Below are 20785 nucleotides of genomic sequence, written 5' to 3'. Positions count from 1 at the left end.
TTAAATTTTAAGGCCAAATATTTCTGAATACTATAGTATTCATCAATTTAAATAATATGGCACTCTTTCACTATTGTACGTGAAAAGTTATGCAAAACAAAAAAAATAATAATACCGCATACCACAACGCATATTGTTTGGGTTACGGTGCGGGTTTGGGTGAGGGTGGTTCAAGTAATATTATGTTTATTATTAATAATAACTTGACCCACCCTCAACCAAACGCTAACCCGCACCCTAACCCAAACAATATGTGTTGTGGTATGCGGCATTTGAAGAAAATTTTTTTTTTATCAATTTTTACGTACAATAGTGAAAGAGCGCCAATAATATTATAGTTTTTTTGGATAAAAGTCTGATTGCTGGCTAAGTTAGATTGCTTGTAATGTGTAAAACTTTTTGATCAATATCTTGTTTACTTCCGGAGATTATACACGATGAAATTTTAAGCTGAATGGTTCCCTTTGGTGGTGAAACTAGTTGTTTGTAATAGTTTGCAATGCAGTTTAAGGGCAATCGTTTTTGTACTTACTATTTATTAACTTATTAAACATACTTTTAAGTTTTTGATTTATTGTCTGGGGTTAGAAAAATTAAAGGTTTTAAAACAGTTCTTTGTGTTACATGATTTAGATTAATTATTATCCCTGTTTACAACCCGACAAAAATATTTAAATTTAAATAACATTAAACTTTTAACTAATTATTGAATTTGTTTTTTAGAGTTTTTAATTGTTAAATTGTACTCCTTTTCAAAGAATACAAAACTTCTAAAAATGGTAAGTTAGTTGATTTCCTATTAACCTTAATCTCCATTTTTGTTTAATAACTCTTTATTATCTTGTTTAAACTGATATGTTTTTCAGGCTGACCAACTCACTGAGGAGCAAATCGCAGAATTCAAAGAAGCTTTCTCACTTTTTGACAAGGACGGCGACGGTACGATCACCACCAAGGAATTGGGAACAGTTATGCGATCCCTCGGACAAAACCCAACTGAAGCAGAACTTCAGGTGAAAGTCACTGCAATTTGTTGAAAATGTGTAAACTAATGCATGCAAACTTTTATGAAATCAGCACATGTAAATTATGTATTTTTATGAAGAAATGTTGGAGTTTATTAAAGCAAAATTACATTGCTATGACCTAAAAAATACTAAGTTATACACATGTAAATTATTGTTTTTGTAAAAATATTTGATTTTTAAAACGTTTTTACGTGAATTAAAGAGGGGAGCATATATCTTTGTGTGTTTATTTTCTAAGCTTAAGATAGTTTTACTCCACAATAATCTTAAGTAAATGCAATTTTTGATTAAATTACCAAACTAGAATAGTATTCAAATCTGCTAAAACATAGTGCGTTTGCCACTTCCTACAAATCATTTATAGTAAAATATTTACAAACTTTCACAAACCTGCTGTATTTTGGAATAGAACAAAATTGTTCAAGTGAAATTGTTGGTATTAGAGGTTTCCAAAGAATGCTTCCTTTGCAAACTTTTAGCTCTAAAACTAAATCAAGTGATTGAATATTTCCACTCAGGATATGATCAATGAAGTTGATGCGGATGGGAATGGGACGATCGACTTTCCTGAATTTCTTACGATGATGGCAAGAAAAATGAAGGACACCGATAGTGAAGAAGAAATACGTGAAGCATTCCGTGTTTTTGACAAGGTTTGTGAATTAAACGATTGTAAATCAATTGGCAGTTGCTAGCCTAAAGTTGTATGGTTACACAGTGTGAGCATACACAATGGATACTTGTGAATCAGTATTGAGTCACTGTTGTAACTTTCCATAAAAAGTACTTTTGATAACTTTTTACACTTTAACTACAGGACTGAGATGGTTTAGTAAAGCTAGCAATACTTTAATTACTGCTGGTATGTTACTTCTATGTTTTCAAAGCAGCATTCAAAATTCCAGGGCGTTATTTTCTAATCAGTGCAAAAACTGCTTATTAATATAACATAAAAATAGATTGCATGTTATAACTGAAACAAACCATTTCGCCTTTTTAAACTTTCTTTAGCATCTTTAGGCTGAAAAAATTTCCATTAAAATAGGCAAAACGTCACAATAATTGCAATTATGTATAATTTAGAAACATAGTTTTTGGATTATATGGCCTTATGCCTCTATGGTAATTCATAAATGATTTAAACACATTGGTAAACAAAAACTGTGCTACAGAAATTATTTTGCAAATTTATTGGTAACTTGGCAAATTCCACAACGTTTTGACGCTCTGTGAGGAATCCAGGGCGCCTGAAAACGCTCTGCACACCCATTTACGGTGCCTATGGTTGGTACTTCCTTGTTTATAGGGCGGCAATGGTTTTATTTCTGCAAACTTGTTGCTTTTATATTTTTAGGACGGTAATGGTTTTATTTCTGCAAACTTGTTACTTTTATATTTTTAGGACGGCAATGGTTTTATTTCTGCAAACTTGTTACTTTTATATTTTTAGGGCGGCAATGGTTTTATTTCTGCAAACTTGTTACTTTTATATTTTTAGGACGGCAATGGTTTTATTTCTGCAAACTTGTTAGTTTATATTTTTAGGACGGCAATGGTTTTATTTCTGCAAACTTGTTACTTTTATATTTTTAGGACGGCAATGGTTTTATTTCTGCAAACTTGTTACTTTTATATTTTTAGGACGGCAATGGTTTTATTTCTGCAAACTTGTTACTTTTATATTTTTAGGACGGCAATGGTTTTATTTCTGCAAAGTTGTTAGTTTCTTGTTTTTAGGACAACAATGGTTTTGTTTCTACAGACTTGTTACTTTTATATTTTTAGGACGGCAATGGTTTTATTTCTGCAAAGTTGTTAGTTTCTTGTTTTTAGGGCGGCAATCGTTTTATTTCTGCAAAGTTGTTGCTTTTATATTTTTAGGACGGCAGTGGTTTTATTTCTACAAACTTGTTACTTTTATATTATTAGGACGGCAATGGTTTTATTTCTGCTGCGGAGTTGCGTCATGTAATGACAAACCTCGGTGAGAAATTAACGGACGAAGAAGTCGATGAAATGATCAGAGAAGCTGACGTAGATGGGGACGGACAAGTTAATTATGAAGGTAATTACTTGCTAATTTCACCTAAAAAAAAATTGTTGATTTGATAAAATGTTTTGTGTCTATATTGTTATTGTAAGTAAGTATGAATTGACACCCTTTGGCATATTTTATTAAATGAATGTCGTTTCATAATGCTGATTAACTGTGATACTATCTTAGTGTGATTTAAATAAAGAAATATGCTGGCTGCAACTTTATTCAGACTAAACTTGTGTTTCTTGTTATTTTGCAGAGTTTGTGACCATGATGACCACCAAGTGAAAGATCATTGTGACAGCATTCAACAACATTCCAGTGATTAAACGAAGCAATTCGCAACCACAATCTCTAATTACAAATTGCCGTTTTGCAGATTTCATATATTGTCAAGTCCAGCATAAAGCGTAATGCATTGTCGTCTAAAAAATCCCACCTTAAACTTTTAAGAATGTATTTTGCCTAGCCTCTGTACTCTCTTGATTAATCCGACACTTACTGTAATGTTATGCAACATAATATTTGCATTGAACAATTATTCGCACTCAATCTGTTAATTGCCATGTATTTTTCTCATGTTTTTGCAACTCAATTATATTCTGCTGTTTGTGGGAATACAAATTTCTTTTTATATATATGTGTCCTCACAGAAATGTTCAGAAGTAGGAAATCAGTTCTATCTTATTCAGATAATTCCATTAAAATATTAAAATACTGGTGTTTGGGCAACGTTTAAAAACCTTGTAACTGATTTTTTGTGTGACTTCGATGCAGTTTTGCATTGAAATCTAAATTTTGTATTGATTCCATTTAAGTAAAGACTGTCTACGACTTCCAAGCTAAAATGGTTCACAAAATGTCTATTACCTCGATTACTGAAAGTAATCTTTTTTCACCCTCCAAGCTTGCACAAAAAATCCAGAAATATGCCTGGGTTAGACTTGAGAGACCTGACCACAACCGGGTTGGATTTATTGGGACCTGACCACAACCGGGTTGGATTTATTGGGACCTGACCACAACCGGGTTGGACTTGAGGGACCTGACCACAACCGGGTTGGACTTAAGGGACCTGACCACAACCGGGTTGGATTTATTGGGACCTGACCACAATCGGGTTGGGCTTATTGGGACCTGACCACAACCGGGTTGGACTTGAGGGACCTGACCACAACCGGGTTGGACTTAAGGGACCTGACCACAACCGGGTTGGATTTATTGGGACCTGACCACAACCGGGTTGGGCTTATTGGGACCTGACCACAACCGGGTTGGACTTGAGGGACCTGACCACAACCGGGTTGGACTTAAGGGACCTGACCACAACCGGGTTTACCATTTATTCAAGAAAAGAAAAGCGCCATTTATTGTCGTTTGTTACACATGAGTGATTATTAGTGACAATAATGTATTTTTTTGAAGATTTTAAAACTGCAGGAGATGTACGCTAATTTGAAAAGATTTGTTTCCTTTAGATTAAATCAAGAACACAAAAAATATTGTTCTTTTTTTAATAAATCCAGTATTCTTGTGTGTTTAGGCAAAATAAAATAGCGCAAACCAGCACCAAAATACATAAGTACCTTTTATTGTCGGCTTCAATCATAAAACCTCTACCTTTGTTTAATTTAAATGCATTGTGGATCCTGCAAAGTTATTTCCCCTTCCCTTTATAAAAGTTTACATCTAAAATCAATATTTCTGTGCGCAAATAAACATCTTTATATTACGTCATAATGCTGGGCCCGCAATGCAGGCAGAGGTCGACCAATCAGAATCGAGGAGAGTGAATGGCGGCTCGCGTTTTCCTTTCAATAAACTTTTATTTGAGAAGCTTCGTTTACGTTCAAAGTGCGTAGCAACACTCTTTGTGGAAAGTAAGGCGTTGTCCAAGTTGCTCTGTAGTCGCTTTTATGTGTGAAAGAACAAAATAGTTTCAGGACATAATACGTAAGGCGCAATCGTTGGTCAAAAATCAGCTTCAGAAGGGCTAGATCACATAGTTTTTGAACACATATTTGTGTGTACCTTGAAAGTTCCAAGGCTAGTTTGGAAGTTTTTCTATAAAATGAAGTCGTTTTTACTTTGAAAAGGCTTTTCATCCGGACACCAAAGTACATCAAATCGATATATAATCACTAACGGGTGCAAGCGTAAAAGGGCGATCCGGTCAAATAGCCAATAGGTACCTCCTGAGGCTATTTACCCGGCTAACAAAAATAATATAAATCGATCAGAAAGAAAAAAATCAAACATATGCAAAATTCGGAAAATTAAATCTAATAATACCACAACTCAAACGCTAACCCTAAAAGAAATCAATAAATAATAATCATGCATTGGTGTAAGCTTAAAAGATTGATCCGGTTAAATAGCCACTTCCTTTTAATTTTGTCTTTTTGTAAAGTTGCAACTTTTGTACAGCAAGTTCTGTTGGAGTTAAACCCGTTGGCACAGTGGAATTAGTTGTAATAGTCTAAAATGCAGTTTAAGGGCAATTATTTTTGTGCTTAGGTTTTTGATTTATTGTGAGGGGTTAGAAAAATTAAAGGTTTTAAAACAGTTCTTTGTGTTACATGATTTAGATTAATTATTATCCCTGTTTACAACCCGACAAAAATATTTAAATTTAAATAACATTAAACTTTTAACTAATTATTGAATTTGTTTTTTAGAGTTTTTAATTGTTAAATTGTACTCCTTTTCAAAGAATACAAAACTTCTAAAAATGGTAAGTTAGTTGATTTCCTATTAACCTTAATCTCCATTTTTGTTTAATAACTCTTTATTATCTTGTTTAAACTGATATGTTTTTCAGGCTGACCAACTCACTGAGGAGCAAATCGCAGAATTCAAAGAAGCTTTCTCGCTTTTTGACAAGGACGGCGACGGTACGATCACCACCAAGGAATTGGGAACAGTTATGCGATCCCTCGGACAAAACCCAACTGAAGCAGAACTTCAGGTGAAAGTCACTGCAATTTGTTGAAAATGTGTAAACTAATGCATGCAAACTTTTATAAATCAGCACATGTGAATTATGTATTTTTATGAAGAAATGTTGGAGTTTATTAAAGCAAAATTACATTGCTATGACCTAAAAAATACTAAGTTATACACATGTAAATTATTGTTTTTGTAAAAATATTTGATTTTTAAAATCTTTTCATGTGAATTAAAGAGGGGAGCATTTATCTTTGTGTGTTTATCTCAAATAAAACAAAGTCATTTTTAAGCTTAATGTAGTTTTACTTTACAATGATATTTAGGTAAATGCAATGTTTTGTTTAAACAGTCAAAATGGGATACAATTCAAATCTGCTAAAACGTAGTGCGTTTGACACTTCCAACAAAAAAAAAATATTTACGAACGCTCACGACCCCTTGTATTTTGGAATAGAACAAAATTGTTCAACTGAAATTGTTGGTATTAGAGGTTTCCAAAAAATGCTTCCTTTGCAAACTTTTAGCTCTAAAACTAAATCAAGTGATTGAATATTTCCACTCAGGATATGATCAATGAAGTTGATGCGGATGGGAATGGGACGATCGACTTTCCTGAATTTCTTACGATGATGGCAAGAAAAATGAAGGACACCGATAGTGAAGAAGAAATACGTGAAGCATTCCGTGTTTTTGACAAGGTTTGTGAATTAAACGATTGTAAATCAATTGGCAATTGCTAGCCTAAAGTTGTATGGTTACACAGTGTGAGCATACACAGTGGATACTTGTGAATCAGTATCGAGTCACTGTTGTAACTTTCCATAAAAAGTACTTTTGATAACTTTTTACACTTTAACTACAGGACTGAGATGGTTTAGTAAAGCTAGCAATACTTTAATTACTGCTGGTATGTTACTTCTATGTTTTTAGGACGGCAATGGTTTTATTTCTGCTGCGGAGTTGCGTCATGTAATGACAAACCTCGGTGAGAAATTAACGGACGAAGAAGTCGATGAAATGATCAGAGAAGCTGACGTAGATGGGGACGGACAAGTTAATTATGAAGGTAATTACTTGCTAATTTTACCTAAAAAAAAAAATTGTTGATTTGTCAAAATGTTTTGTGTTTAAATTGTTATTGTAAGTAAGTATCAATTGACACCCTTTGTCAAACTTCGTTGAATGAATGTTCTTTTGTAATGCAAATTAACCGCGTCAGTGTTGTAAACATTTTAAAATAAAGTCCCGGTCAAGTCATTTCACATTAATAATAAGTCAAGCCATCAGTTGCGCAAGTCAGCTTCAAGTCATGTCCTTGTCATAAAAATAAAACGTTAAACTATTATAACTAATAAACTTGTTCGATTAATGCGTACGTTAAAAATAACATCAACGCCATCACATAGCAAGTAAGTTCTTTTTTGTCCAATATTAAATTAAATAACCCAATTTTATTAAAAGTTGCTTCATGAAAAGACTCCATTTCAACCAAAAAACTCATTTGTCCTAAAGACTAAAGTCAAGTCATTAACTTAAGTCATTACAACACTGACTATCTTAGTGTGGTTGTAATCAAGAAATATGCTGGCTGCAACTTTATTCAGACTAAACTTGTGTTTCTTGTTGATTTGATAAAATGTTTTGTGTCTAAATTGTTATTGTAAGTAAGTATTAATTGACACCCTTTGGCATATTTTATTAAATCAATGTCGTTTCATAATGCTGATTAACTGTGATACTATCTTGGTGTGATTTGAATAAAGAAATATGCTGGCTGCAACTTTATTCAGACTAAACTTGTGTTTCTTGGTATTTTGCAGAGTTTGTGACCATGATGACCACCAAGTGAAAGATCATTGTGACAGCATTCAACAACATTCCAGTGATTAAACGAAGCAATTCGCAACCACAATCTCTAATTACAAATTGTCGTTTTGCAGATTTCATATATTGTCAAGCCCAGCATAAAGCGTAATGCATTGTCGTCTAAAACAGCCCACCTTAAACTTTTAAGAATGTATTTTGCCTAGCCTCTGTACTCTCTTGATTAATCCGACACTTACTGTAATGTTATGCAACATAATATTTGCATTGAACAATTATTCGCACTCAATCTGTTAATTGCCATGTATTTTTCTCATGTTTTTGCAACTCAATTATATTCTGCTGTTTGTGGGAATACAAATTTCTTTTTATATATATGCGTCCTCACTGAAATGTTCAGAAGTAGGAAATCAGTTCTATCTTATTCAGATAATTCCATTAAAATATAAAAATACTGGTATTTGGGCAACGTTTAAAAACCTTGTAACTGATTTTTTGTGTGACTTCGATGCAGTTTTGCATTGAAATTTAAATTTTGTATTGATTCCATTTAAGTAAAGACTGTCTACGACTTCCAAGCTAAAATGGTTCACAAAATGTCTATTACCTTTTTTCCTGATTCCTGAAAAATAACCTTTTTTCACCCTCCAAGCTTGCACAAAACATTGTAATAATTCTGCAAAAGTCCAGAATATGCCTGGTTCATACTTGAGAGACCTGAACACAACCGGGTTGGACTCGAGGGACCTGACCACAATTGGGTTGGACTCATGGGACCTGACCAAAACCGGGTTCGACTTAAGGGACCTGGCCAGGGTTTTTTTAAGGTTTGGTTTGTGTGACCGCTAAGTAGTTTTAAGAGACCGCAAGTGTTTCATTTAAATACCAAAAAGTTGAAGTCCAAAATTTGGGAAACCGCTGGAGAAATTTGAACACAACCGGGTTAAACATGAGAGACCTGACCACAACCGGGTTCGACTTAAGGGACCTGACCACAACCGGGTTCGACTTAAGGGACCTGACCACAACCAGGTTCGACTTAGGGACCTGACCACAACCGGGTTCGACTTAAGGGACCTGACAACAACCAGGTTGGACTTAAGGAAGCTGACCACAACTGGATTGGACTCAAGGGACCTGACCACAAACGGGTTCGACTTAAGGGACCTGACCACAACTGGGTTGGACTCAAGGGACCTGACCACAAACGGGTTCGACTTAAGGGACCTGACCACAACCGGGTTGGACTTAAGGCACCTGACCAAAACCGGGTTGGAATTAAGGGACCTGACCACACCTGGGTTCGACTTAAGGGACCTGACCACAACCGGGTTGGACTTAAGGGACCTGATCACAATCGGGTTGGACTCAAGGGACCTGACCACACCTGGGTTCGACTTAAGGGACTTGACCACAACCGGGTTGGAATTAAGGGACCTGACCGCAACCGGGTTGGACTTAAGGGGCCTGACCACAATCGGGTTGGACTCAAGGGACCTGACCACACCTGGGTTCGACTTAAGGGACCTGACCACAACCGGGTTGGAATTAAGGGACCTGACCGCAAACGGGTTGGACTTAAGGGACCTGACCACAACCGGGTTGGATGTATTGGGACCTGACCACAACCGGGTTCGACTTAAGGGACCTGACCGCAACCGGGTTGGGCTTATGTTTGAATATTTGCCCACGAGTTCCACCGAGAATAGCAAGTTTCTTAAGGTTGTCAAAATTGTTTTTTATTGTTCCTCTCAAACAAACATCCTGGGTCCACCACTGTTTGCACCGTTTTAAAATAAACAAACTATTGGGTTGGATCAGCAATGCGCTAAAATCTAAATGCACAATAAAGCAAGGTTAAAATTTGCAAGGAACTGTTGTTAGAGACAGTCTTCGGGCAATTCTGCATAACCAGCAGTATTCATTCATTATTCAGGTTTGCTAGCAGCCGCTCAACCCACATTAATATTTGATAGCCGCACTTTTCAACATCCACTCACAGACACTCTACTAATCAAAAGGATCTTTTGCGTTGGACAATCATCTCGTTGTTACGTTAACAAAGAAAGATCGCTGCCCCGAAAATAGTTCATTGTTACGTTTCAGTGAAAGTTCGATCACAAAGGAGTCCATCGGATTATGACGTAAGAACTAGACGTAATTGTTACAAGCGAGTCGAAATTATATTGGCGAAATCCCACAGCTCATAAAAGCCAGATGCCAATTAGGTTGGGGATTAATCGCAAAATGAAACGAGGTTAAAACATCTGCTAGAAAATTACCTTTGGGTTATAGGCAAATGGGTGGGATTCATAACTGTAGGACATGTGTGAAATGTATCTGGATAACTACGAAATTGCAAAAATTTCTGGTCTAACGTTTACAATTTGCTCAAACTAAAGAAAACGTCAAATAAAGAGTTTCAATAATTCGCATAATTGCTGTTTCCCCTTCGAAGCAATACCCGCTTTGTTCGATAACAATACGATATTTCTGTTGTTTTGTTACAAAACAATAAACTTCTGTTTCCTGTTTCGTGCCAAATGATTTCCGATCGATTAATATGCGCGATCTTATGCAGTGGTAGCCCCACACAAGCCTGTAGAGGTTACGCCCGTGACCCAATATTAAGACAACTGCTGCTCGGCCACATTTCCCAACTCACGTCATACATTTAATGTTTCTTAAATACGTTTGCAGGACTTTCTTTAGGTTAGTGTTTCTTGGCCAAATGTGTCGCGACTCATAATCGGTCGCCTTTTAATTTGATTGGCTCGCCGACTGCAGTAGTTCAATGGGTAGATTTATTGAAATATTGAGATTGGTTCTGAGCAAAATATTTCTTATATGTGAGAAAACTGCGGAGAAATTGAAAGACACTGCGCATAAAAGTTCTTTTTAGAGAATTTGGGTCGCCAAATGATCACTGTAAAATGGAAATACTCGACATTTTGTGATGTTGGTTGAACAAAAAAACAGCGAAAAACATCGCATTTAAATTTTTTACAGATTCTACATCAGTAAAACGTGTGGCCCGCCACAAATACCAAGATATGTAGGTTATAGTCTCTGTGCAAAGTATGGCCAGTGCACCAACCAGTTTCCTACAATGTTACGGGTGTAGCCTACTTAATTAAATGTTTGTTGCACCCGCGAGATCTGGCATACTTTCCACAACGGCCTATCAGCTCAAGGCAATAAATCGAATTTCTCCGCTGGTTAGGTCCCTTAGAAGCTGGTTAATTTAAAAATCGATAAATCTTGGGTTTGTCGTATTCCATCATGGCTGACGCAATGCAGGTATACGCCGGCCAATCACAGGACGCAAAAGTTGCCTTCTTTCAACGCTACTTGCTTTTAAAAGGTTCCAAGTCCAGTAAATGTCTGTCTCAACTTTGACTGGCGGTAAAGGCAGTTACGACATAAGAAAGCTACTTAGATTCTGTGCTAAATCTAAGAGTTTTACTTTCTAATCGTGCGTTAAAATACGCAAGTTATAGATTTAAATAAACCAGGCATATTACGTTACTTTTGTATAACTTTTGAGATTTAAAAAACAAAATAGGAATTCGTGTTTGCTTACTTATAGAGAACTTGCGCTTTTATCATTTGAGGTTCAAATATTTCAAAAAAATGTCAACTTATTGACGTTTAAATCGCGACGCTACCAAAAAACATAACTCATACAGAATTAACGCAAGATTGTTTCAAGCGCAGTTCAATTAACCAACCAATTGTTATTATGTGATGAATAACATCCGCTTAAACTTCACCTAAACGCTGAAGAGTTGCTTAACCCACAAAATGTGTATTGTTACAGGTTTAGGACTTTTACATTTCTTTAACAGCTTAACCAAACAAATAAAATGGTGAGTAATTGAGTTCTTATGAAAAGATTAATGTATGCTCCTTTAACTTGAATAACTTTTTTCCATATATATTTGCAGATTACGAAAAAAACATTTCTGTCTATCAACAGAAATCATTGACAAGTTTGTAAAAGTGTGCATATTCATATTTTTGTGTTAATATTTTTTCAGGCTGACCAGCTCACCGAGGAACAAATCGCAGAATTCAAAGAAGCTTTCTCGCTTTTTGACAAGGACGGCGACGGTACGATCACCACCAAGGAATTGGGAACAGTTATGCGTTCCCTCGGACAAAACCCAACTGAAGCAGAACTTCAGGTAATTTGCAAGATTCAAATTTGTACAAATGTTTACAATCAAATTTTGCAGCAGAAGCGATGTATACAGCTTAAAATAAACTTGCGGTGTCAATGTAAACTGGTTTAAGTCTAATTTAACTCCTTAACATAAACCTAATCCTGGGAATTTTAAAATTTTTTTTCTGGAAAGTAAAAGGTAATTTTGCAAAATACACCTTCTTAGCTTAAAAAAAAATTTTTGTTTGAATTATTTGTTAAGTAATTACTTTATTTGAACCTGTATTGCAAACACTAAAGAGTTATGTTTGTAAATAGTTTTTACTATTCCATGTTACTATGTTGTTTTGTATTTTTCGTAAACATTTACTTAGTAATTTCCACTCAGGATATGATCAATGAAGTTGATGCGGATGGGAATGGGACGATCGACTTTCCTGAATTTCTGACGATGATGGCAAGAAAAATGAAGGACACCGATAGTGAAGAAGAAATACGCGAAGCATTCCGTGTTTTTGACAAGGTTTGTCTTTATATTAACTGTAATTCATGTGGAAAGTCAATAGTTTTTTTTAACTAAAAATAAAATCTAAAAGAATACAAATTTATTTACGAAAAATATCATGCTTTTTTTTTGAAGACAGGGTTGTTAATAAGTGTTTAAATCATTGTCTCGCAGAAACGCATTTATGCTTTCTTGGCCTGTTTCTTCAGCTTGGCCATTTCGGCTCCGATGATCTTGCTTCGCTTTTGCTTAAGCTTCATCAGCTTAAAACGCTTGAAGTCTTTAAATCATGTTATAAAGTTATTTTATTGTCTTCGAATTTATTTGCATTTTAAAGTTTTTTTGTTGAACTTGCTATTTAAACTGTTAGGTTTTTTAAATATATTTAAAACAGATTTAGTTATCCAATTTTAGGTCTTTCAAAACTTTTTATTTTTTTTTAATTCATTAAATGTCCTTTAATTTATTTGATAAAAATGTGAAACAAGTCTTCAACACTGTTTAAATTATATTACAAGTTTGTACAGAACATAACATTATAAAACAATGTGATATAGTCGGTGGACGTTCAAATTCAAAAATTGTCAGTTGCTGATCTTTGTACCAGAGCCTATGTTCATTGTTTGCACAGTTGACTTGAATATACCGCTTCAAGAAAAGTAAACACCACTCCTTAAATCTTTCTCAGAATTAATATTAGGTCACTCCTGTAACTAGTACTTTTGGTAATTTGTTGGTCATGTTCACAATGTGTAAAAAACAAAATTATTTTATAATTAAGGGTCCAAATGAATCAAAAAAATTTAATTCCCAGTCTTGATAAAAAAAATTAAAAAAAACCTTACTTTGTGTTTTTAGGACGGCAATGGTTTTGTTTCTACAAACTTGTTACTTTTATATTTTTAGAACGGCAATGGTTTTATTTCTGCAAAGTTGTTAGTTTCTTGTTTTTAGGACGGCAATGGTTTTATTTCTGCAAAGTTGTTAGTTTCTTGTTTTTAGGACGGCAATGGTTTTATTTCTGCAAAGTTGTTAGTTTCTTGTTTTTAGGACGGCAATGGTTTCATTTCTGCAAACTTGTTACTTTTATATTTTTAGGGCGGCAATGGTTTTATTTCTGCAAAGTTGTTGCTTTTATATTTTTAGGACGGCAATGGTTTTATTTCTGCAAACTTGTTACTTTTATATTTTTAGGACGGCAATGGTTTTATTTCTGCTGCGGAGTTGCGTCATGTAATGACAAACCTCGGTGAGAAATTAACGGACGAAGAAGTCGATGAAATGATCAGAGAAGCTGACGTAGATGGGGACGGACAAGTTAATTATGAAGGTAAGTAACAGGATTTATACTTTTTTGTTTTAATTTTATTCAGTGTTCTAAAAACATCCCGAATTGTAGAAGTATCTCATTTGTAAAAATGTTTTTTTATGTTATTTTTTTTGTTAAATGTATTTTTTTAAATTACCTCAACTGTGCCACAGTTTTTATTTAAAGTCGCACAGTGCTTTACATGGGTGTTTGTGAAATGATGTTTGATAGTTTCCTGCACCATTTTATAATGTTGTACATTTTCATCTAAAAATAAACCGTATTGAACAATTTATTTTATTTTTATTGAAATACACTGGCTTTTTGATAAAGTATAACTTTGCGATTTAATTTTAATACAATAACTATGCCTATGACCTACATAAAGAATAAATTTAAGCTAATTTTTTATTGAATACCGTGTTAAATTTAAAATTGTGCGCACCTTACAGTTGAGCACAAAGCACATGTTTTGTGTTTGTAAGGTTGGTATTGTGTGATTATGATTAGAATGTGTTTTGTGCATTCACGGCATTTCCCCTAGTATTCTATACAATCCCAAACTTTCAATGTGTAATATTTTTATTTGTTGCAGAGTTTGTCAACATGATGACACACAAGTGAATTGGCAGCTGCCGCAAACTTTATCGCCATTCCATATTTATAAGCGCCAAAATAAAGCAGCAGCTAAAAGACCTGTGGAGATCTACTGAGACACATTAAACTGCAGCATTGTAACATTATGTAGCAACATGTACTGTATCTTGTTTGAATAAAGCTTTTTATTCTTAACTTTTGTCTCGTTTCTTGTATTGAGTATTTTAACACTGGTTTAAAGTACTCCTTAAACCTTTTTAGCTAGGCACCCTCATGCAATTAACTTTTAATGTTGAAATGGTTCATTTTAAATATGGCTTCCGCTATAGGCATACAGGAATTGGTGAAATATTGGTTTAGTTTAAATTGCATTAAATTAAATAGTTTTATTTTGAAACAAGTTTTTGTGCTTTGTGCCCCCAAAAACTTGAAATTAAAAAGTGAACTGCTCTCTGCATATAATTGACGGTTTAACCTAAAGTAGGAACGTTTTTCTACAAGTAGAAGCTTGTGGAACTGGCTAAATAACCATTAAATGGCCACTGTTTTTTTAGACTGGCGCCAAACAGTGCATTTAGATGATTTTGATGCCATACTTTTAACTGGTAGTCTATCCTTAATCACCGTGATAAAGCATAGTTTTGTCAAAAGTTATTTAAGGCAAAGGCAATCCGTGAATTGTGTGCAGATAAATGAAGCTCACATATTTACGGAATGACGTCCCTGTAAATATCGGTTAAATGAAACGCAATTTTAAATCCAACCATCAGCACAGCCCTGAGATGCCCGCCCCGCTGTATAAGACAACCCCATATGCGGCCAAGCAACAGTTAAAACTAGGTGAATCCCCGTGCAAACGGGTGAATGTAAGGGTATTAGGGGTTAATCGTGGGGTTTCCCCTTGGGTTAACCTAACTAAACTCAGTTTTACGTAAATGCACGCCATTAAACAAGTTGCATTGGCTCCTGTTGGTCATCCAGGGACGCCGGAGCGATTTCAGGGCAAGGGTTTTTTTTGGTAAGGGAAACATAGACCGCAAGCGAGTCGAAATATTGGGGGTCCGGGGCTACTCCGCCGGAAAAATTTTTGCGGCCACGCCCTCTAGATTGGCTTAAAATGGTACCAAAAATGTTTTAACAAATGTCGACCATGTCATTTTACGAATTTTTCTGCATTTTTCCGTAGCTCAAGCCCTACTCCTTCTTTTGTTCTATTGTTCTCTTTTTTCTAAACAATAGAAAATTTAAGAAACTTTTAGAACTCGGCTTGAGCCAAGTTTCTTATAAAAAAAATGCGTGTAGCCTACAACACTGCTTTATGATTTCCGTCGCATAATATTTAACGTTGTGAAAGTAATATATCATTTTTCATGAAAAGGGCACTTTTTCCCCCCTTGCCCCCCTTAGCAAAGGGCAGGAGGGGCGCTTGCCCCCCTGCGCCCCCCCTCTCCGGCGTCCCTGTGGTCATCTATTATTCAGGTCAACCAGCACCCCGCATCAATAATTAATCTTACGAAATCTTCTTTTACGTTTTGTTTGAACAAACCACAATTTTCCTCAGTCAATGCTTAGCACTTTTTAACATTTTGTGATTTCTACATTTTTAGAAAAATAAGAATTATAAATAAAAGAGATCCACTGATCATACTTTACTAAACGTGTTAATGTAAAAGAAAGGAAATATATGAGAGCAAAGGTTTTAAAATGGAAACGTTTATCAACACGCGCGATTAATATAAAGTTTCTATGTTTCCAAATGGCGTCCACGCTTCGTTGACTGTAATGCTTCACTGGTGTTTACTAAAACAAATTCCTGAAATTAAAATCCAAATAAAAATGAGGAATCAAAACGATTTAAGGAATGATTTGGACAAGATTGCAAGATTTCTTTCAAATACCAGCTCAACAAAACACAAAGTAAGCGTTTCACTTTATATATATATATATTGTTTTAAGGTTTTAAACAAACTCCCATGACTCTTGAGTATTTGGCGCTCTTTCACTTATGTACGTGAAAACTTATGCAAAAAAACAGAACAAAATAATACCGCATACCACAACGCATATTGTTTGGGTGAGGGTGGGTCAAGTAATATGGTGAGGGTGGGTCAAGTAATATTATGTTTATTATTAATAATAACTTGACCCACCCTCAACCAAACGCTAACCCGCACCCTAACCCAAACAATATGCGTTGTGGTATGCGGTATTTGAAGAAAGTTTTTTCTTTTATTAATTTTCACGTACATAAGTGAAAGAGCGCCGAGTATTTTAGTCTGGGACTAGGGTTATTAGTTAAAACTAAATGTATCGTTCTAAGAGTATCAGTGTCAAGTATTTATGTTACCTGCTTTAATTTAAACTTTTAGTTACCAGGTAAGCCAGTCAAAAGTGAGACCAGCAGATGTTTTCTGGTTTATTCTGTTTGTACAGCAGCATAACATGGGGAACATAAACCCATGTGAAAAAAATTCTCATCATGAACTATTTTTCATTTCTTAAAAAAATATCTATATTTTTACCCCTGTAACATCATTGATTGCTAAAATATAACCAGCAATATAAGTATCTTCTTAAGTTTTCAGTTAATTTTGTGAACAAAAATATGATTTTGTTCAGATTGATGATCTCACTGCATCTTACTTTATGACCGAGGTTGGAAAGTTGTGCAAGAAATGCAATAGCTCGGGTCTTTTGGGAAATGACGCTTTCACACGATCTTCGGTGTGGCAATGGTTGGAAGCACGCGTCGAAGCTCATTACAACGACAATATTAACATGTTTATAAAGGTTACATTTTAAAAATTTATTCTTTCTTTATTTTAATTGACATACAGGGCTGAGTAATTCCCTACAGATTTAATGATATATTTATTTTCCCACCCCAACACTATGTCTTGATAGTTTGGCTAGTTTCGGAAACATCTTGCGAGTGCATCGGTGAAAAAATTGGTTGTGACGATGCACCAAAGGTTAAAATTGCACCTTGTTGTAACGTATGGGACAATCGTCAATCGGGGAGCATATTTCATTTTTAAGTGCAGGTTTTAGTTTGCTGAAAAAATCTTGTTGGTTTACTTGCAATACTTATTCTGGCCAGAAGAGCTCTACAAACCTGATATTATGCCTGGCAGCAATAGCTTATATATTGCAATACTTACGTCAACGTTAAAATGAAATCTGTGAAGAGTAAAAGTAAAATGGTTGTAAATATCTTGGCTAACAACTGAATACTTTTTCCCAATATATATAAACTAATTTATATATAACATTTAGATATTTATGGCCATTCAAAATTCTGTTTTGTTCGTCAGCTTTTAAATTCACACTTGAGCGATTATGTTTACCTGGTTGGTCACACTCTAACGATCGCCGATGTTGTCGTATTTGTGGCGATTGAATCGTTTGTGAACCAACTGACACATTTTGACCGGCAGACAACATATCCCAACCTATGCAGGTGGTTCCACAATGTAAGTATCGATGTGCTTTAACTCAACCGTATTGTATAATAAATTAATAATAATTGTAATTATAATATGTAATGTATGTTTTTAATGTTTTTAATTTGACTTCAATTAAAGCAATATTTTAAAATTTAAAAATGCAAATGCAAGGTAACTTTTTAATTTACCAACCAAATTTAAGTTTTTGGAATTTTTTTTATGGAATACTTTAGCTGATTTGTATCCATGCTTAACTAATATAAAGCGAAGCGTACATTTACACAATGTGCCAAAACTCTGATCGCCTTTCTCGAGTCGTACTGAACAACGATAACGACTCCCGTTATGTAGTACTTGTCGACTATTTTTGGAAAGCCTTTCTGGAGGCATATTGTGTACTAAATAACATGTTTTTGGAACTTTGTAATGCACGCACGATTTTTGCAGGTGCTAGATTCACAAGGTTTAAGCAACGGTGGAGAGAAACAGATTATGTTGTACAACAACGTGTATTCGCAATAAAAATATCATTCGCACTTCTTCATGTGGATTTTTATTATTTAAGCCCCAAAGGTATAATCCAATGCCCACAATAACCCCTACTTTACCTAGAAAAAAAAATCCGAGTTATGAAAAAACTAAAAACGTAAATGCTCCGGAATAAAAGGGAAATAAAAGGTGCGAAATTTTTATCGTAAAGTTAGTTGGAGTTGGTTAATCGATGTTTGCAAAGGTTAGTGCATCAACGAAACAGTTCCTGGTTTTATTTTAGTTATCCAGCAGCGATTCGAAGAGCTTGAAAGGATGTGTCGGATTTTTGTCAAAAACATACGTAAAAGTGATTTAAATCAACGGAAACACAAGGGTTTTAGGAAAGTTCAGAATTGGTTATACTTGTAATATAACGTAACCGTTGTTAAAGTCTGATGTTGCTGGTATATGTATGGAAAGTAGTCATATATTGAATTATAAGATATGCTTTCCAAGCCTGTTTTACTGCTCGGCGACATTTTAAAACAGTTAAACTTACTGCCGCTGTGACGTCATTCATGTAATTATTAACATGTGTGAGCAAACAATGTTGGGCGCGGGTCGACAATAGCTACAGCGGGTCAGGCGCGAGATTGATCTTGCATGAGATGGATGGTTAGCTGTATAAAGACGTTTCGCACAAGTATAGGGGTAATCAATTGTGCAAATGTGGTTGAAATAATCGTGGTTTTGGGTTAGAATCAATAAAGTGACAATAGTGGTCAAACTTTAAGTGTTATGAGTGAATCGTTTGAACCAGAAGCGCCACAAATTAATCAAACACAGTGGGTGTTAGGTGACACGTCAAAACTTGCCTATTTATGTTGTTTTTACTACTTTAGATTTAATTTCCCCCCCCCCCCACACTCCTGGTAGATAGTTAGTCTCATTTCCACTCGCTTACACGTGCTAGTTCCAGAAAAGTTTTAACACAAGTCAGTTAGATCAGTGTTTTTATGGACAATTTACCAAAAGCGGGAATATTGTTAATGTGCACAGATAATGCTGACATTTTATCGACTGGTACAATTTGTTAACCTAGCGCCGGAAAGTTACGGCCCAGTAACCTGCTATGTAATTCGTGCAATCAATAATTAAACATAAAAAAGTTGTATATGCCGTAAACCAAATGAGGTTCAGCTTTAAACTGCGTTGAAACGAATATAATCTGTGATAAAAAGAAACTTTTGTGGATTTTGTTTATTCCCGAGAAAACTGAAAGAGTTGAGAACGAATGCCTCGGATCACGTTTCGCGGCTAAAAGTGCTTGGTCATCGATTTTTATTGACGTTGGGTTGTGCAATCGGTTAAATATTAACGCGATGATTCAGCATTTTTATGGGATGTGTAAGTAAAACACATGACTCGGCAGATATGGGATGATCAACTCGATAATTGTTGATTTCAATGGAGGCGAAATGCGAGGGTCAATTCAAAGTTCTCAATGTTCAGAAGATTCGCGGAAAACGTAAGAAAATACAAAATGTCGTTTCATTCGCTTCCTGGGAAATAACTCGCATATTCTGCTGTTTAAAAGTCGGCTGCGAAAATGCTGCTGATCCACTATTCGTTCATATGACTCCTAAACTAACAGAAGAGCAATCTATTATTTATTTGGAATGTTTAGCCTCACAAGAGTGCTTTAAAAAGCGAAAATAAATTCTTGAATTACCAGCGGAAAGATGTGTTTAGTTCAAGTGGTTTAAACAGATGAGATGTAATTGTGCGATTCAAAATAATGAATTTAAAATAAGACTAAAGAATTAAGTAGCATTTGCAAGATTCTTATTTCAACCTTTTTTGGTTTGAAACTGACTCAACTTTTAAACAAAATATCTCCAAAACAAGATACCATTAAGTCGTCAGAAGGCCTTGCTTTTGTTTCTTTAAGCTTTTAATTTCGAATAAGTGAGTTTTAATTTTTACTAAAAAAATATTTGTTTTGCAGGTCCAACCTTGGATACGTAACCTTATCTTTTTAACTATTTTAAACCTTGTTTCTGATGTTTTAATGGTGATTTGGACATTGTTACAATGAGCAACGCCTGGCTTCAGGATTATTGCAATTCAACAACTGTTTGGGTGAGATTTCAACTTTTATTTATTGGTATTTAGTCCAAGTATCGCTAACTCTTCCGATACTATATTAGTACACTATGTGAAAATTATAACGTTAACATGGACTCCAGCCATAAGATCGGAAATCAAACAACATCAACGTCGGACTTTAACACAGTTTGAATATGATCAGAATAGGAATACTGCATAATAGTCGAAATAACGTAGATGAAATACACACACAAACATATGTGTTTAATAACATCCGTGATCTAGCCCCTCGGAAGTTGCTTTATGACCAACGATTACGGCTTCCGTATCAATAGTACACCGAA

At 35.0% G+C, this 20785-nt stretch overlaps 4 protein-coding genes across 4 annotated transcripts; all 4 read left to right on the top strand.

Moving 5' to 3' along the window:
- The first annotated feature begins 634 nt into the window (after positions 1 to 634).
- LOC146139024 (calmodulin) lies at positions 635 to 3702 on the top strand. The gene is made up of 5 exons (XM_083392248.1): positions 635 to 779; positions 867 to 1013; positions 1547 to 1681; positions 2958 to 3093; positions 3326 to 3702. The coding sequence occupies exons 1-5, from the start codon at positions 777 to 779 to the stop codon at positions 3352 to 3354; spliced, it is 450 nt and encodes a 149-aa protein (XP_083248374.1). The 5' UTR covers positions 635 to 776; the 3' UTR covers positions 3355 to 3702.
- Positions 3703 to 5704: 2002 nt separating this feature from the next.
- LOC146139023 (calmodulin) lies at positions 5705 to 8212 on the top strand. Its single transcript, XM_083392225.1, has 5 exons — positions 5705 to 5800; positions 5888 to 6034; positions 6579 to 6713; positions 6946 to 7081; positions 7836 to 8212. The coding sequence occupies exons 1-5, from the start codon at positions 5798 to 5800 to the stop codon at positions 7862 to 7864; spliced, it is 450 nt and encodes a 149-aa protein (XP_083248351.1). The 5' UTR covers positions 5705 to 5797; the 3' UTR covers positions 7865 to 8212.
- A 3069-nt stretch (positions 8213 to 11281) lies between these two features.
- LOC146139022 (calmodulin-alpha-like) lies at positions 11282 to 14610 on the top strand. The gene is made up of 5 exons (XM_083391998.1): positions 11282 to 11708; positions 11880 to 12026; positions 12393 to 12527; positions 13704 to 13839; positions 14414 to 14610. The coding sequence occupies exons 1-5, from the start codon at positions 11706 to 11708 to the stop codon at positions 14440 to 14442; spliced, it is 450 nt and encodes a 149-aa protein (XP_083248124.1). The 5' UTR covers positions 11282 to 11705; the 3' UTR covers positions 14443 to 14610.
- A 1590-nt stretch (positions 14611 to 16200) lies between these two features.
- Positions 16201 to 18401, top strand: LOC146139021 (eukaryotic translation elongation factor 1 epsilon-1-like). Its single transcript, XM_083391997.1, has 4 exons — positions 16201 to 16332; positions 17035 to 17205; positions 17730 to 17888; positions 18309 to 18401. The coding sequence occupies exons 1-4, from the start codon at positions 16252 to 16254 to the stop codon at positions 18381 to 18383; spliced, it is 486 nt and encodes a 161-aa protein (XP_083248123.1). The 5' UTR covers positions 16201 to 16251; the 3' UTR covers positions 18384 to 18401.
- Positions 18402 to 20785: the final 2384 nt, after the last annotated feature.

The sequence above is a fragment of the Ascidiella aspersa genome, chromosome 6, assembly GCF_963924565.1.
Source record: "Ascidiella aspersa chromosome 6, kaAscAspe10.2, whole genome shotgun sequence".
Lineage (NCBI taxonomy): Eukaryota > Metazoa > Chordata > Ascidiacea > Phlebobranchia > Ascidiidae > Ascidiella > Ascidiella aspersa.
The sequence above is the reverse complement of the archived record's forward strand: the minus strand, read 5'-3'. Positions and strand labels throughout refer to the sequence as shown.